This window comes from Crocodylus siamensis, chromosome 5 (assembly GCF_052110815.1).
Source record: "Crocodylus siamensis isolate JL-2025a chromosome 5, ASM5211081v1, whole genome shotgun sequence".
Lineage (NCBI taxonomy): Eukaryota > Metazoa > Chordata > Crocodylia > Crocodylidae > Crocodylus > Crocodylus siamensis.
In genome coordinates this window covers 130329644-130355184 of record NC_143399.1, presented here as the reverse complement: position 1 = coordinate 130355184, position 25541 = coordinate 130329644, and the positions used below count along the sequence as shown (strand labels likewise).

At 46.0% G+C, this 25541-nt stretch overlaps 1 protein-coding gene across 3 annotated transcripts in view; it reads right to left on the bottom strand.

Annotated features, from left to right (window-relative positions):
* MYRIP (myosin VIIA and Rab interacting protein) overlaps nucleotides 1-25541 on the bottom strand; it is a 396401-nt gene that overhangs the window by 75307 nt on the left and 295553 nt on the right. For 2 of the 3 annotated variants that reach the window (XM_090050365.1, XM_090050364.1), the window contains exons 4-8: nucleotides 17715-17851; nucleotides 11490-11570; nucleotides 9080-9177; nucleotides 8638-8718; nucleotides 6960-7109 (exon numbers count right to left, since the gene is read on the bottom strand). In XM_090050365.1, coding sequence (XP_089906491.1) covers nucleotides 6960-7109; nucleotides 8638-8718; nucleotides 9080-9177; nucleotides 11490-11570; nucleotides 17715-17851 — 547 coding nt within the window. The remainder of the gene's footprint in view (nucleotides 1-6959; nucleotides 7110-8637; nucleotides 8719-9079; nucleotides 9178-11489; nucleotides 11571-17714; nucleotides 17852-25541) is intronic. The other variant, XM_090050366.1, reaches the window with a different exon arrangement.

Genomic DNA, 25541 nt, shown 5'->3' with positions numbered 1-25541 from the left:
CTAATAAAATTCAGTGTGTTATCATTCATTGTATAGTATGGCTACACATATTGCACAATCATCTGTTGGTTTTCTGTTACAAAAATATTTGCTATCTCTTCCCTGTTTTCTGTGTATTTTTCTTTCCCTGTTCACATTCTCTTTCCTTTTGATTTAATCTAACCTGCTTCTGCTTACTTCAGCTGGTAATTTGTTTGGCTGGCTGTGAAGAATATCCTAAGTGGGAGTAGTGCTGCCTACACAATACTTATTAGGATACTGGCGATGTACACAATTCTGACTCTGACAGCGATCAGTATGGGATAGCTGCAGTAATTGAAAAGATAGAAACTCCTGGCTTCTTTCATTCTGGTTAGAGACCGTTTGGTTTGTAATATACCCATTACCGCACTCAGTGTTTCACATATCCATTTACTAGCAGTGAGTCGGAAGCTTTCCATGAGTATGAAGGCCTACATGCCAAATTCTGTACAATTTAAGCTTTTAACAGAAAGGAGAATTAAGTTTCCAGCATTTATAGCTGAGGAAGGTAACCTTCCCAAATGTGAACGCTGTAGAAATTGATTGCAGTTCAGCCTTCTCAATTCTGTATTTCAAGATGAGCTATTTGCTCTGCTAGACTATGGCTAGACTATGGAGCACAAAATATGACAAGTCTTTTTTTCCTGTCTCACAACAGTTGTTCAGAACATGGGCACTGAGGGCTCTCTGCTTACTCTACATGCAAATACGGGTTCCACAGATGTGGAGTGTATAGCACTTACCACATTTATACTAGTATAATTTGCTTTTACACTGGAGGCAAATATGGAGTGGATGTCTGACGTACAGATATCAACCTGTGTAAGTCACACAATTCTTAGAAAATCAGGAGTAACAGTATATCAGTAAGAGATTGTATTTCCACAGCACAAGTAAATTGCTTTCTGGAGTAGTCATTTATTTAATGCAAACAGGCTACTGCTGGCCCTTCTGCCACCTAGTAGCAAGGTGCTTTGATAGCTCCTTTGGTAGGTGGTTATCTTGGGAGAGCTGACGCTGTCCTTTCCAGGCACAGGGTGTACACTGGCATACAAAACCGAAGGAAATAACCTCAGTGTAAATGTATCCTGTGTCCCTACCCATTGGGATACTTTCAGAGCTATTTGGGGTATTTGTAACTAAGGAGGCCAAAAACAGACCTTGGATTTCTCTAGGGACAAAGACTTTTATCCTGAGGTCCTATAAACAACTCTGTTGTCCCACATTAAGTACCTGGGAAGCATCTTGAATCAACACTTTTCCCCAGAACAACCCACTAATTCAAGTTAGCTAACATCAATCAGCACTATTAAACAACTGCCCAACACCTGTTTTAATATGAATGTTTTAATGCAACCCTGTCAAAAGTTTTTAGCTTTATAACCTGATTTGGGGGCATTTGAACGTTTCAACAGAAGCCATATGGACAGGGCTCGCTCTATCAGTTTAATTCAAAACAAAGGGGAGTGGTTGCTCCTTAAGGAGACGATCCTCCATGCCCAAAGGGAGGTAATCCCAACAAGGGTCAAAGGGAGCAGGAGGGCACATAAACCCCCATGGCTCACTAGGAGCATCCGGGAATGTCTCCTTGCTAAAAGGGAGGCATACACCCAATGGAGAGATGGGGTCATCACCAAGAAGGACTATGTTACAGTCGCCCGAGGATGTAGGGGGGCAGTCAGGAAGGCCAAGGCAGAGATGGAGATAGGACTAGCTTCCCGGATTGGGGACAATAAGAAGTCCTTCTTCAAATACATAGGGGGTAAAAAGAGGGTCCCGGGTAATGTGGGGCCCCTGCAGGACACGATGGGCAACTTAGTCATCACGCCAGATGACAAAGCTAACATATTTAACGATTTCTTTGCCTCTGTCTTCCTAAGTAGGGACCAGTTCAGCCACCTCCCTGCTGGGCCCCCCTCGGGCCCCGGGAGAGACACGCCTGGGCCAGGGGTTAGCGAGGAGTTAGTTAGGGTACTTCTGGAGAGGCTGGATGTGTTCAAGTCCGCTGGTCCGGACGATCTTCACCCTAGGGTTCTACAGGAACTGGCCGAGGTCATTGCGGGACCCCTGGCGCGGCTCTATGAGCACTCGTGGTGCTCTGGTGAGGTGCCGGAGGACTGGAAGAGGGCCAATGTGGTCCCTATCTTAAAAAAGGTAAAAAAAGAGGACCCGGGAAATTACAGGCCAGTTAGTCTTACCTCAATCCCGGGTAAGCTCTTTGAAAAAATTATCCTGGCACACATCCAGGAGGGCCTTGCGGGGGAATGCATGCTCAGGGGCAACCAACATGGGTTCATCAGTGGCAGGTCTTGTCAGATCAACCTGGTGGCCTTTTACGATCAGGTCACCAAATCATTAGATGCAGGGGTTGCTGTGGATGTAGTCTTTCTGGACTTCCGGAAGGCTTTCGACACTGTCTCTCACCCTGTCCTCATCAAAAAGCTGGGAGATTGTGGTGTCGATGCCCACACGGTCAAATGGGTCGCCAACTGGTTAGAGGGCCGCACCCAGAGGGTGGTAGTGGATGGGTTCTTCTCGACCTGGAAGGACGTGGGCAGTGGGGTTCCGCAGGGCTCGGTCCTCGGGCCCGCACTGTTCAACATCTTCATCAGTGACTTGGATGAGGGGGTAGAAAGCACCCTGTTCAAGTTTGCTGATGACACTAAGATGTGGGGGGATGTGGGTGCACTAGAAGGGTGCAATAGGCTACAAGCTGACCTTGACAGGTTGCAATAGTGGGCGGATGAGAATAGGATGGGGTTTAACACTGATAAGTGCAAGGTGTTGCACATGGGGAGGAAGAACCGGCACCACACTTACAGGTTGGGGAACTCCCCTCTTGCCAGCACGGAGACGGAAAAGGATCTTGGAGTCGCCATTGACTCCACGATGAACATGCAGTCAAGAAGGCCAACCGTACCCTGTCATGCATCCACAGATGCATCTCGAGCAGGTCCAGGGAGGTGATCCTCCCCCTCTATGTGGCACTGGTCAGGCCGCAGCTGGAGTACTGCGTCCAGTTCTGGGCGCCACACTTCAAGAGGGACGTGGACGATATGGAAAGAGTCCAGAGGAGGGCCACTCGTATGATCAGGGGTCAGCAGGGCAAGCCTTATGAGGAGAGGCTACGGGACCTGAACCTGTTTATCCTCCACAAGAGAAGGTTAAGGGGGGACCTTGTGGCCTGCTACAAACTGGTCAGGGGGGATCAGCGGGTATTGGGGGAGTCCCTGTTCCCCCGTGCGCTGCCAGGAGTGACCAGGAATAACGGTCACAAGCTGGCGGAGGGTAAGTTTAGATTAGATATTAGGAGGCGCTACTTCACAGTCAGGGCGGCTAGGGCCTGGAACCGGCTTCCAGGGGAAGTGGTGCAGGCTCCTAGCCTGGGGATTTTTAAAAGGAAGTTAGATAAGCACCTTGCCGGGGTCATCTGACCCCGGTGCTCTTTCCTGCCAAGGCAGGGGGTCGGACTAGATGATCTACCTAGGTCCCTTCCGACTCTAGCTACTATGATACTATGAAAGAAAACTAGAGACCCTAACAAAAGAAAATGGTATACTATAGAAACTTCTATTGGGGGTGGGATGAGAACAAACAATATGTATGAGATGTTAGTGAAGCTGGTTTTAATGAGCTATTGGAAGGCACTTGGATACCACTATTATAAATGAGGTTCTAAGTACTCGAATAGAACAGAAAAGAAAAAAAATCTCAAAAGGACACTGGCCACATGTGAATATCAAATACAAACTCATGTCTTCAGAGGATTTGAAGCTCTGTTACGATGATGCCATTTTTAAAATGGACATTTTCAGAGTTTTCTGTCAAGCCTAGTACTATTCAAACCAAGAAAATTCTATATGATACATATTATAAAACAGGATGTGAATGTGTTTGCTGTTTCAGTACAGAATTTCAAGGCTGGATGAGGGCATCCTTATGCTTGCTAGATTCAGAGGAACAGTAGTCATCGATTTGCTATTAAAACTTTCAACGGCTCACTTATTATTTTACCAGCCCATAAGCCTATCATCACTAAGGAAAACTTCCACTGACTCCGTGGAGAATTTCATTTTTTCTCCAGCCACTATCGTAGTTCTACAAAAAGATGCCTGATAGTTAGATATCAAGATGAGTTAGTACATTTGTACTTAATCTCTGAGTTAATCTCTGAAGAGAAAAAAAATCCAGTCCAAAGAAATGATTGCATTTTATGTTAACATCTTTTCCCTTATTGCTGTTGATTTTATCTTCACAATATACCCTGTCAGATTTTGTTCAACTTCCTAGTAAGAGCTAAACACATTGTTCTGTGAAATAAGCAAGAAGAGGAAGAAAAAGCCCTTTAATATAATATGGGGCCTAGCTGCTGTTTTACAGCTGTGTTTAATTCGTTTGTTTGGACATCTAGGAAAAAAAATTAAAAGACCATTGTTTCAATTTGCATTAGCACCTCAGAACACAAGAAATAACGTTTCATAAAATTAAAATAAAACAAACTATGCTTCACCCATACGCTAAAGGGAAAATCCACTAAGGATCTAATCTTGTTTCCCCTGGAATCAAGTCAGTCTGCTCTATATAAAAACTGGGGCCAAAGAGAAAGTACTCTTGCTGCCAATGGAGGAGGCTCATAGTGCAGAAAAGAAAATGTAGCATCCAACTGTGTATGTGTTTTTTCGAGTACATCAGGAAGTTTTTATATGCAGTCCTGGCATTATGTTTGAAAATGCCTGTGATGAAGATAATTTCTTACAAGTCACCTATGCATTTTATGACTGCTCCAAAGCCCAGTGGAACTGCTGGAGAAACCCCCCCAAAACCTATTGATTTCAACAGGCTTATGAAAGAGGCAATATAAATATTGGAAAATACTGATATTGAAAAAGACTGATTTATTCTCTTGGTCAGTGGACTCATTTTTAGATAGTACTTGAGAGTTTGGTCTATGTTCACCTTATAGAACTGTGGTCCTCAACCTTTCTAGATTAGAGGCAATCTTGGATAGATTCACAGTGCCCCTCAGAAAATGCCTACATTTAGTTTTCACTCTGACTACAGGAAAATAAAAAAGCTGTTTTTCTGTTACAAAGAACTCAGAAAGACCACAACTATGGATTTATATTTGAAATCTCTGGGCTTATCTTGTGAATCATGGTGCCACAGCACCCTGGTTGAGAATCACTCTGCTCTGCCATGATGAGGATCTGGAATAACCCTGAATGTTTATCACCCAGGGACAAAATCGATTTTCTTTGCTACGATGACTGAGGATGATGAAGAAAGGGCAACATTCCCTGGCCTGCTATGTCTGCAAAGTGGAAGGCTACTGATGAAATAAAACCAAGAAAACAGTCTTGGTGCAGGGGGAATGTTGGAGGAGGCAGCAAGTAAGGAAAGACTGGGCAGGTAGATGGCAGAGCTGCATTAGATCGATTCAGCCTTTAGCTGAAGGTCACTCAGGAATCTTCCACTAGTGGTGGAGGATCCAAATGCTTCTCAGCAGCTCTGACTTATGCCAGGCGCAGGAGTGCAACATGGGAGACCCCCTATTGGCTCCCCCAAGAGCACCCATTGCCTTAGACCCAAGCAGGGAATCGGGCTTCAGCCAAATAATCCAATAGAACTGTGACTTTTGTAGGATAAATGGGATGAGTAGTAAAGGTTCAGAAACAATCAATTTATGCTTTCCATCTCTGCAGAACTTTGCTAACAAAGGCATTCAAGACCACTTAGACTTAGCAAACTTTATTACCTCCACCTCAAAGTTAGGACAGATGAGATGAAGGGCAGAGGTGATGTGGCTTGCTTCTGTTCATCAAGGGTATATGCAGATTTTACACTTAGATCAACTTAACTAGAGTTAGGCTGATCTAAGTGGAGATCTGTACAGACATTTGGGGAAGTTAGACTGGGCAAAACATAGCTAGCTTGATCTAAACTAGTTCACCTGAGGAGATGAACTACATTAGATTGGGAATAGATTAGCCTGATCTACCAAAGAGCTGCACACTACCTGGAGAACAGCCCCAGGACTGGGAAAGCCCAGCAGCATTGCCTTGGGGCTGGTGCTCTTCCTACGCCTCCAGCCCCCAGTCCTAACCAGGCTATTTTTAGCCTCAGTGATCCCACTCCCCCTCCATTTCTCACCCCCAGAATGAGCAACCTCACTTACAGACCCACCAACCCCCTCTGCAGATGCACCAACCCCCCAGCCCCACCAGGCTCCTCTTCCCATGGACCCTGAGTCCCACCTGCCTCTCCCTTTCCCTACCCCTATTTACTTAGATTTGGTTCCTGGCATGGCTCCCAGAACCAAGCAAACACATGCACAAGCTGCTCCTGATCTACGATCATGTGGTTTAAAATAAGCCACATGATTATAGATTGGGTCCTGGGAACACCTGCATATATCCAAAAAGTCATTGTCATAAGTGGGAGCAGATCTCAGGTGTTAGTGAAAATAAATCCTTTTCTCTTGTCCCTAACACCTAACCTTGCTTGCCTGTCTGTCCTTAAAATATGAGATCCTGGACTAAGTCACATCATCTTTGAATGTCTGGAAAGCTCCTATAATACAACTGATGCTACAATAAACAAATAAGAAGCCTACAGGCCTACATTCAGAACATGAAAAAGCACTGGTCCAGTTTTTCCCTTTACTGGGCCACTCCTACACCTGTTACTTACCTAAATCAATCTCATTCCATTGATATCAGTGGAGTAGCTGCTGGTAGGAAAGAGAATAAAATCTGACCCTTCCCCTTCACTTCCTAACATCACACAACAGTTAGCAAAACACCCCTTGGTGTTTTGATTTAATATCTGTTCCTGGCATTCTTCCATGTAACACTTTATTCAACAACCTCATCATTTAGGATTTCAACTTCCCAATTTCTTGCAGCAGAAAATTTAGATGGCTGAGTTTGATCACTCACCCATAATGCAAAAGATCCCCTGCGACTTCCTGGGAAAGTCAGCATGCTCTGATCTGAGACGGCAGCAGATACCAGTCCACTACTCCTGGACTGTGGCCATTCAAAAGCAGCCTCAGCCTGTACAGCTTGGCTTTGTTGTTTTCTTATGATCTGGAGGGTTAAAATAAAAAAAAAAAATGTTATTAGAAAAGACTGTCTGAGCCATCTTGAACAAGCTGCATTAACTATGTGTCAAGGTGAGTTGCATTGCACTGAACAAATTCTTTGAGTTTCCTTTTGTATCTCTTTCAGCTCATACAAGTTTGATTTGGACAACTGGCACATATTTTCTTCTCATATGAAGTCATGGTACTGTACCTGCAAGTGCATAACAATGCTGCAATAAATCCTCATATCATACCAGTACGCAATCAGAGCTTAATTAAATAAATAAAGAAATCTGTACCCTACCAACAATACTCACATTGTTCTCTCTCCCTAAAAGCACACATTTTCTAAGATAAGAATAGATAGATGCAGGGATAAATGCTGGTAAGGAAGCATAGAATAATGTATATAGAATAATGGGAATAATGGATAAAGAGTTAGCTGGGAAGCTATTCTATGGGGTAACAGACAACTGTAGGCCCGTACAACGTAGCTTAGTATTCACTTTGGATTTGGATTCAGGTGATTTGGGGGACAGTGATTTGAATCACTGTCCCAAATTGATTCGGCCAAATCTGATTCAGAGATTTAGCTGCAGCTGAATCAGCCAAATCTTCAAATTGGGAATGCCCTATCTGCCCCTCCCCCTCCCCCCCATGGCTGCTCCAACCAGCCCCAGCTCTTGGCTCTTTAAAAAAAAAAAAAAGCCCCACACTCACTGGCTCCTGCCGGGCAGGGTGGGGGAGCAATTCCTCCCGCACCCCACTGCCCAGTGCTGTGCGGGGGGCTCTGCCATGAGTCCTTAGAAGCCCTGATGGCTGCTGCAGCAGCCGGTGGGTTGAGGCTTTTTTTTTGTTTTAAAGAACCGGGAGCTGGGGGGGACAGCCATGGTGGGGCGGGGGCTGGGAGAGCAGGCAGGGGATGGGGGCTCATGGAAGAGCCCCCCACATAGTGTGGATAAGTGGGGGGCAACAGCCAGTGAGTGGCGGCTTTTTTTTTTTCTTTTTTTTAAGAGCCAGGAACTGGGGCTGGGTGGGGCAGCCATGGAGTGGAGGGGAGCTGGGGTGCTCGGGGGGGGGCTAGGGGAGCAGTCGGGGGATGGGGCTTGGTGGGGGTCCCGCCATGGTCCCTTGCTTCCTCCTCCAGTCCCCCCTCCCCCACCCTCTACTTACCAGCATGGAGTCTTGGTTCAGCTCCCTGGGGGAGCGAGCACGGGCTGCTGAAATCTCTAAAGCTCTCTGAATCTTTTCCAAATCGATTAGGAGAGCTTCAAATCAATTCAGACCTTTTTATTGGTCTCCTGATTCAATTCAGATTTAGAGATTTGGCTTCCAAATTGGGCCAAATCTCCTCCAGATCAAATCAGCACCAAAAGCTGTGCACAGCCCTGGACAACTGGTGTACACTTTATACTGTATTCATTCTCTTTTTTTTAGCACAGGTATAAAGGCTAATTTCACCAGTGGAAACATGCTGCCTGCCCAAGCCCCTAGACATGCATTTTACATGAGTAAAGCTTGCATAAGCTTACCTTCTGCACTATGGTCGTGGCAAGTTCCTCTATCAGTTCCTCCTTGTGTTCTCGTAAATAACATGCCTCATTCTGTTTGTCCTGAACAAAGGTGCACATGAATAAATGCTACAGATTCACAGGAGATATATATAATCTAGATAGATATCTATTTACCAAAATCAATACAAAAAAGGGTGATAATGCCATATTTGACATTGCATGAAGAAATAACTTGAAAGTAAGCAACTTGAACTTTTATGTATTTCTGAAGTGGAACATATATGCTATCTTGATAATAAATTTAAGAGAAACATCACAATTATTTTAGCTAATGCAATAAGATACTCCATGTCTGCTTTATATTTTCTTTGATATGTACATATCTTTCCATCCCTACTTAAATACAGGTGAAAAAATCCTGATCCATATAAATCAGCAGAATGTTATTAGAAAATTTTACCAGGCTGTCACCATATGCATCTGCCTTGGAAATGGCTTCTTCTACTGCTTCTTCTGCAACTCGTAATGCCACAGCAAGGGTGTCCATCATACTATGTCCTAGTCAAAGAATAAGACAAAATCTCCACCTTTATAGTATACCAAACATAAGCACAAGCTGCCAAATTCAGACCCGTGTTCCAAACTACTTTCAAGTTTTGGTAGTTCTTATATCTCAGATGTTGATGGAGCCTACTGCAGCGATGCAGATCCAGACTCATACCCCAAGTTGCTGATATTAAAATGTGGTTCTCAGAACTCTAATGAGCAATGACACAAGCATGTTAATAGAATAATTTCTGGGTAGTTTCTATCCATTTGTATATTCTAACTGAAAGAGGTTATTATTTTTTCTGAAATTAAACAAGGATAACTTAGAATATCAAATACAAAAACACAATGCTTCTGTAAAATCTCCTTTATGTTTTCTCTGTTAGGTGAAGGTCATAAGAGAAAAAATTGTAATGGAATTCAACTGAGTTTAGACCTATCTGATAAGCCATTTATGAATGAGCATTCAAGAAAGACCTCCAACCTGTGAACATGTAGGCCCAAATTCTCAAAAGTATTTAGAACCCTTACTCCCATTAACTGTATAGTATTATGAAAATAATACTGAAATGAATGAATTAAGATGGGAAGCAACATAAAACAGACTATCATGTTCCCTCTGAACCACAAAACCTCAGAACCTTTGGAAACTCACTAAAGGTTTTAGGTTAAAGATAATTTATCTTGAGAACTTTTCATCTGTGGGTGCCAATTCTACTTACAGATCTACCAATCCTCCCAGCTATTTACTAGGGCTGTGTGAAACAGCACTGTTTTGTTTTGACTTCTTTTTTGCCATTTCAAAGGGACAGTGTTTTGCAGTTGCAAAGCACTGTTCTGTTTCGTTTTGTCGAAACTTTCGCTGTTTTGATGCATTTTGCCCATAGGCTATAATGAGGAATCAAGAAAATGCCTATAACTTTGTCATTTCTTGCCTGATTCAGATGAAAATTGTAGGAATGGTAGCCCCTTCTGAGGGCATGAAGCCTGCCAAGTTTCAAGGAGATAGATGAGGGGCTTTCATGAAACTGTACCTCAAACTGTTCAAAGCAAAACTCGTATCATTTGCCGACAATGAAAGCCTCCTGTTAGCTCACATGCAGATCTGGAGGCCCGCTCCCCCCAGGAGGAGCCTGGCCAGCCTTGCAGCCCTCCTGGGGGGCATTCACCCTCAGACCTGTGTGAGGGATGACAGCAGTCTGCTGGTGCCAGCTGGGGCCAGTACCAGCACTGCGCTCTTCCTGGTGTTTGGCGTGGGCTGCACCAGACAGACTTGGGTGCTGGCACTGGCCCTAGCTGGGAGTGGCAGCACGCTGTCATCTGCATGCTCTGCAGCTGGTGAGTGTGGAGCTTTAAAAAAAAAAGCCCTGCACTCACTGGCTCTGGCAGTGGTGACTGGGGCCTCTGTGGGCTTGTGGCAGAGCTTCCCCATGCAGTGCAGGGCAGCGGGGATCTCCCCCCCCATCTGGCATCTGCCCCATGGTGCAGGTGCAGCATAGCTCAGTGGGGTGCCACACACTGTCCTGGAGCTAAGGCAGCCCCCCCCCATCAGCTGGAGCTCCGGCTTTGATTCCCTGGCTCTCTGATCATTCTCCCTGCTCTTTCCAGGGGCAACAGCCCCCAGATTTGCATGCGGGGTTTCAGCAGGCTGCTGCTGCCAGCTGGGAAAAAATAGCCCAGAGCCACTGCCATCCCCAACCTGCATCATCCAGGGGTCCACACCCTGTGGGAAGAGCTGGGGGAGAGAACATTCCCCTAGCTCCCAATTTCATTCCCCAGCCCCCAGTTCTATTCCTCAGCTATTCCCTGGGGGGTGCAAGACTCAGATCTGCATGCCGGGTTTCAGCAGGCTGCCATGACAGGCTGGGGCCAGTGGCAGTGCTGAGCGGCTGCCGCCTGCTGAAACCCTGCATGCAGATCAGGGGCCTTCACCCCCTGGGAAGAGCTGAGGAAATGACCAGAGAGCTGAGAGAAGTGATCAGAGAGCTGGGGAATCGAACCAAGAGCCTGATGTCAATATCAGAGCAGCCCTTCCCCACTTTTTCCCCCTCCCTCTTCTTAGTTTCTGTTTAGCTGCAAGCAAGCCAGCTTTTAAACTCGAAATGTTTCTAAAGTTTTGAAACGTTTTGAGTGCCCTCATTTCATTTCAAAGCTATTTCGAAGCTTTTCATTTCATTTTGATTTTGCTGTTTTGAGCCTGAAACTAGTTGAAATAGCTTCAAAATGAAACACATGTCAAAATTTCACACAGCCCTACTATTTACCAGTACCTCAAAATGTAACACCTCAGTTTAGTCAAAAGGAATTTTAAGCATAATTACCTTCAGACTGTCTGTAGAATGTAGCATCACTGCCACAAACACTTCCTTCATTTTCTGTGCTTCCTTCAAAAAAGCTTCCTTCTGCTCAAAAAGAAATTGCAGCACATACTGGTATTACTTGATAGAGTCACAGATATTTTTAGAATCCAGTTCACTCTCAACTGGATTCTATTTTTAGATATATTTCCAGATATATTTTTAGAATCTAGTGCTTGTATTTCTAATTGCACCTTATATATGGTACAGCCCAGATCATTCATATCTTGGTAGTTCACAAAACTATACGTTTACAGAGGATTGCCACCTTAAGGATGAGCTGTGCTGCTGCTGTGTCTTTTACTTCAAAGGACTTCACTTCTTCACTCAGTTGGAGCTCATTGAGGATCCATGCAGCCAATTAGAGAAGTAGTGTTCTTTGAAAAAAAAGCCACAGCAGGGGTCTGGTGCACCTCGGTGGTCTTGTGTAGTGGTTTGCTGTGGCTATATATATATATATTTGTGTAGTTTGCAAACCCTCATCTTTGCAGGATGATAAGGAACCTAACCCTGCAGAATACTAGGGTTCTACTGTATAAGTGAGTATTCTAAAAAATCCTGTTCGACTTCAGCCTTTGTGCAAAAAGTTTTGAACACATGAAAGATTTCTCACATTGATTTTGGATGTAGGAAACTGCTTGTGAAGTGAAAGGGAAAAGGGTGAAGTTCCTTCAGTATGACACTTGTGCAGGGAAGAACAGTGCAGCAAACTTGGTTTTAACATGACATTTGGGGCTTGTGATAGATCTTGGCTTCCAAAGGGCACTACTGTATAAATAAGACAAACCCAAACATTTATAGCCATATTTATTCTCAAATGGAACATGAGGACTATTTTTAAAGTCATAATTAAAGTAGGAAAAAAAAGTTAGCAATGATATTTCACTTTGACAGAAAGAATCTTATTTATCTTGCACATCTTTGCTTGTGTAAACATTCATTACACATGTGAGCAGTCCCATTTAAAAGGCAAAATTCAATGAGATCAGTGGACTAAGGAATGTCTAAATGACTATGGTTTGGCAGGATCCATCCTTGATTTTTCTGATTTCAGCATGTATATACATTAATGTTGTTATCCCACATGTTTCACACCCACTTAAAATTTACTTCCTCTTCTTAAGGAATAGTCTTCAGAAAAAAAAAATTGATAAGGTGAAAGAAAGCAAATCAAGCAAAGAAAATCAGACTGCAAGTGAATGTGGTCAAAACACAGTATTTCCACATAAACAAGACAGCAGTAAATCAGGGACCTCACATAACAATGAACAACATAAACTTTAAGCCAGTGACCCACTTCAAGTAGTTAGGTTCTTTCATAAGACAGAATGGTAATATAAAGGAAGAAATTCAAGGAAGACTGGAAGTTGGAAATAGAGCCTCCTGTGTAGTGCACAAGCTCTTGTCATCCAAGTTTATCCTAAAGAAAATTAAGTTTCACGTTTATAAAACCATAATCAAGTCATGTACAACCCATGGAAATCAATCCTAGATTCTCTCTCAAGCAAACAAGATAACAACTAGATTGTTTTGAAAGAAAGTTTTTACAGAAAATCTTTAGTGCATAGTATGATCCCATAACATAAGAATAATGAATAAGAATCAACAGCAAGTTATATCACTTCAACACAAACCCAACCCTGACAGGAAGTCAGAGCATGACAACTGCAGTGGCTGGGCCACATAGAAACAATGCACATAATCTGAACACCAAAGACACTGCTCTTCAGGGTGCTGGAGGTGAGGAGGCAGCCTGGAGGACTGAGATGAAGATAGCTAAATGATGTAGTGTCAGACTTATAGAAATTAAATATGGATGACTGGAGGCTGAATGCACACAACAGATGGGAATGGATGAAGATAGTGGAGGTAGCCAAGAGCCTCTAGGGCATTTAGTGCTATATTATGCAATTACATACACAAAAGAGAACAGCCTATCATAATAGAATCTTTTAGCACTGGAATCACCTCTTCTACTTACCGACTTTTCATTTGGTTTATGGGCCAGATATTTCCAAGAAATTTTAATGGCATGTAGAGGTGCACTGATACTCTGGTCCGATATTGAATCGGTACTGATATAAAGAAAATTGGCTCGTTTGGAAATCGTCCTGATGCAGGCAATAATTTGGCCGATAAATGTTTGTGCGTGCATGCAGCAGTGCAACAATCAAGCAGTGAGGAGCACAGTCCAGCAGCATGGAGAATTGCATGTACCTCATAAGTTTGTTGTGGTGGAAGGGGAAGGGGGAGGGAAGGGGCATAAAGCGTGGGCAGATCAACACCCCCTGTGGTGAGAGAGGGAGGGCAAGTGCTGCCTAGCTGGGGTGGGGCAGGGTGTGGGACACAGCCCCCAGGAGAGCACAGGGGGGTCCATGTGCCCCAGGATCTGCATGGGGTGGGGTGGGTGGGCTGCAGCTGCGGGCTGGAGCTGGGGCTGTGGCAGGCTCTTCTTAGTAGGGGCTGGGCTCGGGGCAGGCAGCAGCGGTGCTGGGAAGGGGCTATGGAGGGAGCTGCAGACAGCCCATATTTTGCTGTAGTCCTGCTCCCAGCACCACCGCCACCCACCATGCACTGCCTAGCCCCTGTTGAGAAGAGCCGGGTGCAGCCCCAGCTCCAGCCTGCTGCTGCAGCCTGCCTGCCCCACCCCATACAGATCTGGGGGCATATGCCTCCCCTATGCCCTCCCAGGGTGCAAGCAGCAGTGGGAGCCACCCCCCCCACACTCCCTGGATGAGCCGTGGCTCCATCCCATGCCCTGCCCCACCCCAGTGGGGCAGTGCCTTTCCCTGCCCCCTCCCTCCCTCACCATGCAGGGCATTGATTTCCCCCCCATGCCTTTTCCCTCCCCCCTCTCCTTCCTCTACAACAGACTTACCAGCCACATGCTAGGCCTGCGCGAAGTGGAAAGTATTCACTTTGGATTTGGTGGGGCAGTGATTCAATTCAATGATTCAAACCAGTGTTCCAATTCGATTTGTCTGAATCCAAAGATATTTGGTGCTGAATCTTATTTGGCCATAAGCTATACAGGCAGGCAGCAGGAGCAGCTAGACAAGCCCTGACTTAAGCTGGCAGGTCCGAGACAAGCTGAGGCTTGTCTGGCTGCTCCCCCAGCTGCTCCCGCCGGCACTGCCTAGTGTCTGCCTGCATAGTCTATGGCCAAAACTCCAAATTTCTCCAAATCTCTCTGTATCAATTTGGAGGCTTCCGATCGGAGGGTTCCAGATTCAGAGATTCGGCCACCAAATTTTGCCAAATCTACTCTGAATCGAATCGGCTACCAAAGCTTTACATAGCTCTACTGCACACAGCTATCTTGGAAATCAGATTGGTATCGGCCAATATGTCTCCTTAAAAATCAGCTATCAGTATCGGCTCCCAAAATCTCTATTAGTGCACCCCTAATAGCATATTTATCCTGCCTCCAAACTGCTATACAGCACTACAATGAGGCACAGCACACTTGCTGGAAACTAAACCTTCAGACAGATACAATATAGCCACCCTGGAGTGGCACTGCACATATGTCAGTAAGCTCCTTGTCTCTGGGACCACATTTTCTCAAATACAACCTGCAACCCCTCCCCTCCCAAAAAATCATTCCAGTCCCAAAACACCTAAATGGGTGTGCTTTTTTAAAGTAGGGAAACAGTTTTCTTCACTGGAAAAACAGCAAGCCCGGAGACACTGTGCATGCCATGCAGCTGCCAAGATGGTGGAGCCCTGTGCTAGCCCTCACGTAGCCATAGCTGTTGGCTGAGTGTTCCTGTTTTTGCCTGCCAGAAAGTTAGCTAGTGATAGTATCTTGATGAGACTTAGGATGTGGACACATCACTTTATTTACATGAACTGATATAAAGAATTACTTACAATAAAGAACTAACAGTATTGGTATTCCCCATGCAAGGGTCTGGGAGCTAACCTTGTATGACAGAGTATGGTGTCCTGGGAACATGGTGTGTCTGGGAAATACAGAGGAAAAAGTACGAATGAGGCAGCCAGCATCAGGAATTTCCTGGTACCATACTTCCTGGATACTTTGTGTTCCTAGGAGGGTTTATTTTATGTCATACAGTCAGCCATGACTCTGGAAAAACATTTTATTTCTACATTCCATCTTCTAAAAACAAGCTGCCTATTTTAGTTGGGGCCATGTTGTATGCAAGAAAATACAGTATGTTTAATAGCCAATGCCCAACACCAAGGTATTATATACATTTCCAGTTTTAGTATGCATCAGGTGGGTAGGCTATACCGCATAGATTTCATAGATTTCATAGACATCAGGGCTGGAGGGGACCTCAGGAGATCATCGAGTCCAGCCCCCTTCCCAAAGGGCAGGAAGTCAGCTGGGGTCATAGGATCCCAGCAAGGTAAGCATCCAATTTACTCTTGAAGGTGTTCAATGTAGGTGCTTGAACCACCTCCGCTGGCAGACTGTTCCAGACCTTGGGGGCTCGGACAGTAAAGAAATTCTTCCTTATGTCCAGCCTGAAACGGTCTTGCAGGAGTTTGTGACTGTTGGACCTCGTCATCCCTTGGGGCGCTCTGGTGAACAGACGTTCCCCCAGATCCTGGTGGTCACCCCGGTAAACTTATAGGTGGCCATCAGATCACCCCTGAGCCTACGCTTTTCCAGGCTAAAGAGTCCCATGTCTCTCAGCCTATCATCGAGGTCTGTTTTCCTGACCTCTGATCATGCATGTGGCTCTCCTCTGGACTCTCTCAAGCTTCTCCACATCCTTTTTGAATTGTGGAGCCCAAAACTGGACGCAATACTCCAGCTGTGGCCTCACCAAGGCCGAGTACAAGGGGAGAATGACGTCCCGGGATTTGCTCGAGAAGCATCTATGGATGCAAGCCAGCGTTTTGGTCGCTTTATTAGCCGCAGCATCGCATTGCAGGCTCATGTTCATCTTGTGGTCAATGATGACCCCCAAGTCTCTTTCTTCTGTAGTGCTATCCAACGTAGCACTGCCGAGCCTATAAGGAAGCTGCAGGTTTTTCCTCCCAAGGTGGAGAACCTTGCATTTTTGAGTGTTAAACACCATCAGGTTCTTGTCTACCCATTTGCTGAGCTTGTCCAGGTCAGCCTGGATCACCCGCTTATCTTCTGGCGTGGATGCTTTGCCCCAAAGTTTGGTGTCATCGGTGAACTTGGCCAGTCCACTCCTGACTCCAATGTCCACATCATTAATGAAGATGTTGAACAGTATGGGTCCAAGGACAGAGCCTTGAGGGACCCCACTGGTCAAAGGGCACCACGATGAGTGACTGCCATCAATTACAACCCTTTGGGTCCGACCACGGAGCCAATTTCCCAGCCAGCGGATCGTGGTGGAGCCAAGGCCACAACTGGCCAGTTTGGCCAAGAGGTGATCATGGGATACCAGATCAAAAGCTGTTTTGAAGTCAAGATATATGACATCAATCTCTTCTCCCTCATCCAGGTGATAGGTCACCTGGTCATAGAAGGAAATGAAATTGGTCAAACAAGACCTACCCGCAACAAACCCGTGCTGGCTGTCCCTTAGGATGTTAGCCTGGGGCAGTCCATCAAGGATGGCCTCCTTAATAAACTTTTCTAAGATCTTCCCCAGCACTAAAGCTTTCTCTAGCACAGTCAGGAGATGATGTAAACATGTCTTAAGAGAGCCACGTACAACTTTTACACGGGGCCATGTAGCTTTCCTGTTACTTTTTAATCCCCAGCTTATTCTTAGGAAAGACATCCTGGAAAACACAAACTTTGTACTAATTTAAATGGAATTACATGAATGAATCTGGCCAGTGAAGCCAAGATAATATAACTGTCTCTAATTGGCTGTGGTTCTAAATCATTTGCTAGTCAGTTGCAGTAAATATGCCACCATGACTGTAAGAAAACACTGTTTGCAAAACTCACTACATAGCTTCTATTTTCCAAAGTCTCAAAACTTCAACTGGGTCACCATCTACAATGGCATAACTAAGGCAGGGTGACACAGGCAACTGCCCCAGGTGCAGATGCCGGTAGAGGGTGAAAAAATGCCTTGTACCGTAAAATCAGCTGTATGACTGCAACCATAAGTTGCAGCTGTCCCTGGGTACAGTAGCCACCCTGGGCCTCCAGCTGTGGTCTTGTGTTCTTGATCATGTGCATTAAAGCTAATATGCCAAGAAGGAATTAAAACAACTCTACTGTACCTATTAAGTCAGAACAGGCTCCACTCTCCAGTCTGTGTTTCCTGTATAAATTCTTCAGGACTTTAGCACTGCCAAAACGTTTAAAGCGGCTTTTTACATTATTATAAAACCATTCCAGGGACTGGGTCCTTAGGAGTCTAAAGAAAACAAATAAAGAACATTTCAGATTGTGTAAAATGATCCTACATAAAAACCCCAAACATTTTCCTTTCCTTCCTTAAAAACAGTATCTACCACGTTCTTTTGAGCCTTGTAGTATAATATTTACCTTTCTAATCACAGTTTCGTAGGTTTAGCTTGGATAAATCTGATTATTTGGCTAAATAAGTACTGGAAATCTAGCTAACAGTAAGTATCTCTATATTAGTAGTTTTGTTTATTATCATATCAAACTATTTGGTTAGTCTTCACAAATGTATATCATCACACACATTTACAGAAAATAACAGGTTGGGCAAAGCCTAAACAAATAATCTTAGCTCAGCTTAAGCAAAAAGCAGTGAATAGAATAATTTACTGGGAAATATGCAAAATTGCAGCTTGGTCCAAGGTGTCATAAATCTCAATCAATAATATACATACAGTACAATCACATTGGAGTGTATTTTTTTGTTCCTATGCTTGTGATAAGCCAAAAGATCCTGTAAAACCCTACATTGCTCTCAATATCAAGATGAAAAACAGATTTGGTACCTCTTCTCTTGGTGGAAACAAAACAAATCACACTGAGTGGCTAGATCCAAAATGTTGGCTCAATGGGCTTTGGATCAGGTTTCAAAAGATGTAGAAAATACTGGTTGTAAGCACTTTTGGTATCATATTTTATTATAAATCCACAAGCTAATGACTCTTTGCATGGTATCTTTATACCCCTCACCTGTTGAAGGAAGGACGGATGGTCCACCATAGAGGAATGTCTCAGAGGGTGCAGCCCACAATTAATGATTTATAGTCCCAAAAGGAGATGAAATCTTGAAAGGGCCTCTATGAATCCACAGGACAGCCTAAACTTAAAGCTGCATTCTCTGAGCAGAACCCTCAGGTGAAAAAAGCAGTGTTTGCATCAGCAAGTGTGAATCAGCACCAGCGTGATTTGTCACAATTTGAACTGACACATTTAATTGTTTACTGCCACATCAATTTATTTACTTTATGCCATGCCTTCAGATTATAGGTAGCAAAGTGACTGGTACATTCTGATGTGAGACAAAAGCATCCTATTTAGCATTTAGTATAACATGGTTGCAAAGATCAAAGGATTTCCCTTCCCCCCTTAACTGTTTTTATTTAGTAAAAATGGGAGCTTCAAAAAATTAACAATTAAAAGAATTTTAAGAATTTTCATAGAATCATTGAATCAATGAGTCGGAAGGGACCTTGACAGGTCATCTAGTCCGACCCCCTGCCACAGGCAGGAAGGAGCACTGGGGGTGGCAGGGGTCATAAGACCCCAGCCAGGTGCCTATCCAGTCTCCTCTTGAAGATCTCCTGGGAAGGTGAGAGCATCACCTCTCTGGGAAGCCTATTCCAGGCTCTGGCCACCCTTACTGTGAAGTAGTTCTTCCTAATATCTAACCTAAACCTATCCTCCCTTAGCTTGTGGCCATTGTTCCTGGTGACTCCAAGGGGGGCCCTGCTGAACAGACTTTCCCCGGGTCCCTGCTGGTGGCCCCTGATAAGGTTGAAGACAGCTACAAGATCCCCCCTCAGTCTCCTCTTGCGGAGACTGAAGAGATTCAGGTCCCTCAGACTCTCCTCATAGGGCTGGCCACGGAGGCCCTCAACCATATGAGCGGCCCTCCTCTGGACCCTCTCCAGGTTCTCCACGTCCTTCTTGAAGTGTGGCGCCCAGAACTGGACACAGTACTCCAGCTGTGGCCTGACCCGTGCCGCATAGAGGGGGAGCAAGACCTGTCTGGACCTGTTAGTGATGCCCCTGTTGATGCAGGACAGGGTGCAGTTGGCTCTGCCTATTGCTTCATCGCACTGGTGACTCATATTCATCCTGGAGTCAATCCTGACTCTAAGATCCCTCTCTGCCTCTGTGCTGCCGAGAGGGTTAGCCCCTAGCCTATAACCATAATGCTGGTTCCCTCTCCCCAGGTGCAGCACCCTGCACTTGTCCTTGTTGAACCGCATCCTGTTCAGATCTGTCCACTTCTCTAACCTATCCAGGTGTGCCTGGATGTGGTCCCTACCTGCTGGTGTATTCACTTTACCCCAAAGCTTGGTGTCATCAGCAAACTTGAACAGGGTGCTCTCCACACCCTTGTCCAGGTCGCTAATGAAGATGTTGAACAGCACCGGCCCAAGGACTGAGCCCTGGGGGACTCCGCTTCCCACACCCTCCCAGGTCGACATCGACCCGTCCACCACCACCCTCTGGGTGTGCCCCTGGAGCCAGTTTGCCACCCATGTGACCGTTAAAATAAATTATAAATAAAGGGAATATGTTTTCCAAGCCTGAGTGGTTAAAGTTAGCCTCCTACATTTATGTGCAAACACATAAAATAAACCCTAAATATCAAAAGATTCCATTGTTTAAAAATATCTTGACCAAGGAGGAAAATAATGTAATCATAAGATTAAGCAAGGATTTTTACAAGAGCAAGTTTTCTACAGGACACCACAGACTTTCTCAACAGAATCTAGAATATCAACAACCTCCCTGAGAAGACCATACTTACAACCATAGATGCCACCAGCCTGTACACTAACATCTATCACCAGGAAGGCTCAGCTGCTACCTGAAATAACTACAAGAACATGGAGTATACTCCAATTTGCGACAACACATTGCACAACTCATCCACTTCAACCTTACCCACAACTTCACTTAAAAAAAAATCATCACTTTCTCAAAGCAAAGGGCACAGCTGTGGGCACAAAGATGGCCCCTCAATACGTCAACCTTTTCATGAACCACCTGGAGAAAAAAATTCTAGAAAACTGCAGCAACAAACCTGCTCTATATCTATGTTACATAAATGATATTTTCATGATCCAGACCAAACACCTGAACTCATTTATTGAGTTCCACTACAGGTTTAAAACTATCTCCTCCCAATCAAACTAAATACCCCTCCTGGAACCATAAACATACCACCACACACCACAACAAATCAGAATAGTCATCAAACAACAGTAGTGTATACTCAACTCAGATCAGACTTTGAGGCTAGGGACAGAAATTACAGATAAACCGGTATAAGTGTGTTCCAGGGGACAAAGTAATGGAATGCCTATATACCAATGCTTGTAGTATGGGGAACAAACAGGAGGAACTTGCCCTCAGAATCACCAGTTCAGACCCAGACATAATAGGGCTTACAGAAACGTGGTGGGATTCATCCCACAACTGGGCAGTTAGCATCAGGGGCTATAGGCTTTACAGGCGGGATAGAGAGGGAAGGAAAGGTGGGGGTGTGGCGCTCTGTCAAGGAGCAATACACATCCTCTGCAAGCAGAATGCGGTCAGAGGAGGGGCAAGCTGAACTGCTCTGGGTCAAGATACAAGGGGGCCATGGGGAGGGGGATTTAATGGTGGGGGTCTACTACAGACCCCCCCAACCAAGGGGAGGAGCTGGACCGGAAATTTTTGGGCCAGCTTGTAGAGGCACTTAAGGCAAGGGATGTAGCTGTCATGGGTGATTTAAATTACCCGGACATCTGCTGGGAGGAACAGTCAGCCAGGTTGGACCATTCCAGGAGGTTCCTGGCCGAGATACAGGACCTCCACTTAATTCAGGAGGTGCACAGTCCCACCAGAGGAAATGCCCTATTCAACCTGGTCCTGGCCACAGGCAACAACCTTGTAATGGGCCTCCAGGTTCTTGACCACCTGGGTGATAGCAATCATCGTTGCTGGAATTCACCATCCAGCACAGGGTGTCAAGGGCCTGAAGCAAGGTGGTAGTCCTAGACTTCAAGAGGGCCAACTTCAATGAGTTGAGATTAGTGGGAGAGGTGCTTGGGTTCTCAAGAGCAGGGGAGCTCAGTGCCCAAGATGAGTGGTCGTTCCTTAAGGAGACTATATTCAGGGCCCAAGAGGTGACCATCCCAACAAGAAGCAAGGGGGGCAGGAGTGCCCGAAAGCCTCCCTGGCTCACCAAGGGTGTCCAGGAATGCCTGATTGCGGAAAAGATGGTGTACAACCAGTGGAAGGGGGGTGCTATCTCCAAAGAGGAGTATACCTCCTCTGCTCGGGCTTGTAGTAGGGCTGTCAGGAAAGCTAAGGCAGACATAGAGCTAGGACTAGTGTCCAAGATCAAAGATAATAAAAAGTCCTTTTTCAAATATATAGGGAGGATGAAGAAGGCACTGGGAAATGTGGGGCCCTGCAAGATTCTCTGGGCAATCTGGTGGTTGCACCAGAGGAGAAAGCAGACCTCTTTAACCAATTCTTCACCTCCCTTTTCTTGGGCAGGGACTGGGACTTCCCCACCGTGATCCAAGATGGACTCAAGGAGAATGCCTCCAGACCTCAGGTTGGAGAGGACCGGGTTAGAGAGCTTCTGGAAGGGCTGGACGTGTTCAAATCAGTGGGTCCAGATGCTCTCCACCCCAGAGTGAAGGAGCTAGCAAAGGTTATTGCAGGGCCCTTGGCACGGCTTTATGAGAGCTCGTGGTGCTTGGGCCAGGTGCCAGATGATTGGAAAAGCCAATGTGGTCCCCATCTTTAAAAAAGGGAGGAGGGAGGACCCAGGCAACTATAAGCTCATTAGTCTTACCTCAATCCTAGGAAAACTCTTTGAGAAGATCATCAAGGAGCACATCTGGGATGGGCCAGCTTCAGGAATGATGCTCAAGGGCAACCAGTATGGTTTCATTAGGGACAAGTCATGTCAGACCAACCTGATTGCCTTTTATGATCAGGTCACAAAACCACTGGATGCAGGTGTCGCCGTGGACGTAGTCTTTCTGGATTTCAGCAAGGCCTTTGATACCATCTCCTACCCCATCCTCATTAAAAAACTAGGCGACTGTGGCATTGATGCCTGCACGGGCAGATGGATTGCAGATTGGTTGAAGGGTCATACTCAGAGGATGGTGGTGGATGGGTCATATTTGACCTGGGGGGAAGTGGGCAGCGGAGTCCCCCAGGACTCGGTCCTGGGGCCCGTGCTGTTCAATTTCTTTATCAGCGATTTGGACAACGGGGTGAAAAGCAACCTGTTTAAATTCGCTGATGATACCAAAATTTGGGGTGAGGTGAGCACGTTAGTAGGGAGGGAAAGACTGCAGCAAGACCTGGATAGGTTACAGGGGTGGGCTAACAGAAACAGGATGTGTTTCAATACTGACAAGTGCAGGGTGCTGCACTTGGGCAGTAGTAACCAGCAGCACACTTATAAGATGGGAAACTCCCTTCTTGAGAGCACGGAGGCAGAAAGGGATCTTGGAGTCATTACTGACTCCAAGATGAATATGGGCCAACAACGCGAGGTCACGGTTGGCAGGGCCTTGTCATGCATCCACAGGTGCATCTCAAGTAGGGCCAAGGAGGTGATCCTTCCCCTTTACGTGACATTGGTCAGGCCACAGCTGGAGTACTGTGTCCAGTTCTGTACGCCCCACTTCAGGAGGGATGTGGACAACATGGAGAGGGTCCAGAGGAGGGCCACCCACATGATCTGGGGACAACAGGGCAGACCCTACAATGAGAGACTGCAGGACTTGAGGCTGTTCAGTGTTCACAAGACAAGGGTGAGGAGGGAACTGGTGACCATCTATAAACCCACTAGGGGGGACTAGAAGGGTTTGGGAGAGACCTTGTTTCCCCTAGCGCACCCTGGCATAACAAGGAACAACGGCCACAAGTTGTTAGAGAATAGGTTTAAACTAGGCATCTGAAGGTGCTACTTCACAGTTAGGGTGGCTACGATCTGGAACCAACTTCCAAGGGAAGTGGTGCTGGCTCCTACCCTCGGGGTCCTTAAGAAGGGGCTTGATGCCTACTTGTCTGGAGTCATTTGAGCCCAGTTTTTCTCCTGCCCAGGCGGGGGGTTGGACTTGAAGATCTACAAGGTCCCTTCCGACCCTACTTCCATGATTCTATGATTCTATTATTCTATGAAGATGCTTACCGGCAGCTCAAGACGCAGCACACAAGGGGTGGAAGGAAGAGCCTGCATGGCTCATTAGCCGCCTTTTTATTCAATTACGGCCGGCTGATGACGTCAGACTCAGACGCCGGCCGGCGAAGATAAAAATGGCGGCTGATGCTGCGGATAGCAAGATAGAGGAGCTGCAGCCACCTTCAGCAGCGGAAAGAATTCTCCCTGAGGAACCCGCAGAGCCTGCCATGCAGGGACAGACACCGGCAGCGCAAGGCATAGCACCCGACAGGAGCCCACATGGGACAGCGAGGGAGAGACAGACACGCCGGCCAGAGGCGTGGCTAGAGCAGAACATGGAGGCAGAGCTGATCCAGGTGGGAGTGCCAGGATGATGGGGTGTGGAGGAAGCCCTGTTAGGGGGAGAAGACCCCGGGAGAGCCCTGAGGGGTTTACTGTCAGGGTGGGTACCACCGCTGGGCTCAGCCGGATTGACAGGCAGACAAGAGTGAAGACTGCAGGCGACGGGTTAGGGGTAACATGAAACAACCCCAGTTAGAGTCCAGGGATAGAAAGGGGGCAAGGAGCCGCCACATCAGGGTATGGCTTGTTATTAGGTATTTTGTTGTTACGTTTATTTTTGTTAACTCAGATGGAGGAGCATAGGGAATGGTGTGGGTACCTTGAGGAGCGAGGCTGAGGTGAAGCCTCGGAAGGTGTACCTTGTTTTTTTTTGGGTTTCCCCAAAGGAAGGGGTGGAGATGAGGGGGATGAGGGGTAGGCCCACATGGGCAAATGAGGCTGTAGGCTGCAGGCACCTGGATGCCGAGATAGAAGGTGTTATCCCCACTGAGGGGATGAGACCAACAGACAGGCGACGCTCTGAAGGAGGCGTGAGGCCGGGGTGTACGGGTGGTAGAGCCCCGTGAATGGCTGCTGGGCGAACCGCAGGCTACCAAGTACACTCGACAAGCAACCTCACCTACTGAGGAACAACAAGTTGGGGCAGGCAAGATCGGGGTTGGTGACTCGAGGGGAAGACATCTACTTGGGCGATGACACGAGTCCACAAGGCGCTTGGTGTCTACCAACAGAGCGAAAACCACTCAAGAGTGGCTATTTGAAGCTTGGCAGCCACAAAGTGATCAGAAACCAGTTCAAATCTGTAACAGCAAAAGTTCAGTGCAAATAAATTGCTTTTAGAAATGACCAAAACTGTTTTAAGATAAACCTGTATGAATGTAGTATTAAACTTAACTGATTTAAGTTAAATCGGTTTACTGAACTTCTGTTCTGGACCCCCTCCAGATTCAAGTTGTCTGCTCCAGCTGAGCAAGAAGGGATACTTTGGCACCCCCTGGCTTCTGACATGGGCCATTGCAGGCATGTGGTTGCATTTAGAGAATAAAAAGTGAATGTCTGTTCACTTGCTTATTGGTTCAGGCTTCACAGTTTAGACTAACCTGAGAAGACTGAATCAATTCAGTGTTGGGATTTTGACTGTCTGTACTTGAGCTTTCAAACAACCGCATAACCTCACCCAACTCTTCATCAGAAGGAAACTCCCCACTGCCCAACAGACATCAAATGGGACACAACCTTGCCTTGGCAAGGAATGCTTAACCTGTTAACATCTCCACTGCCAAGACAGTCAACACTCCTCATAACAAAATCATCAGAATCCATGGTCCGTATACATGCCTTTCCCAGAATGATACATCTAGTCTAATACAGCAAATGTCCCCATGGCAAATATGTGGGTGAAACTAAA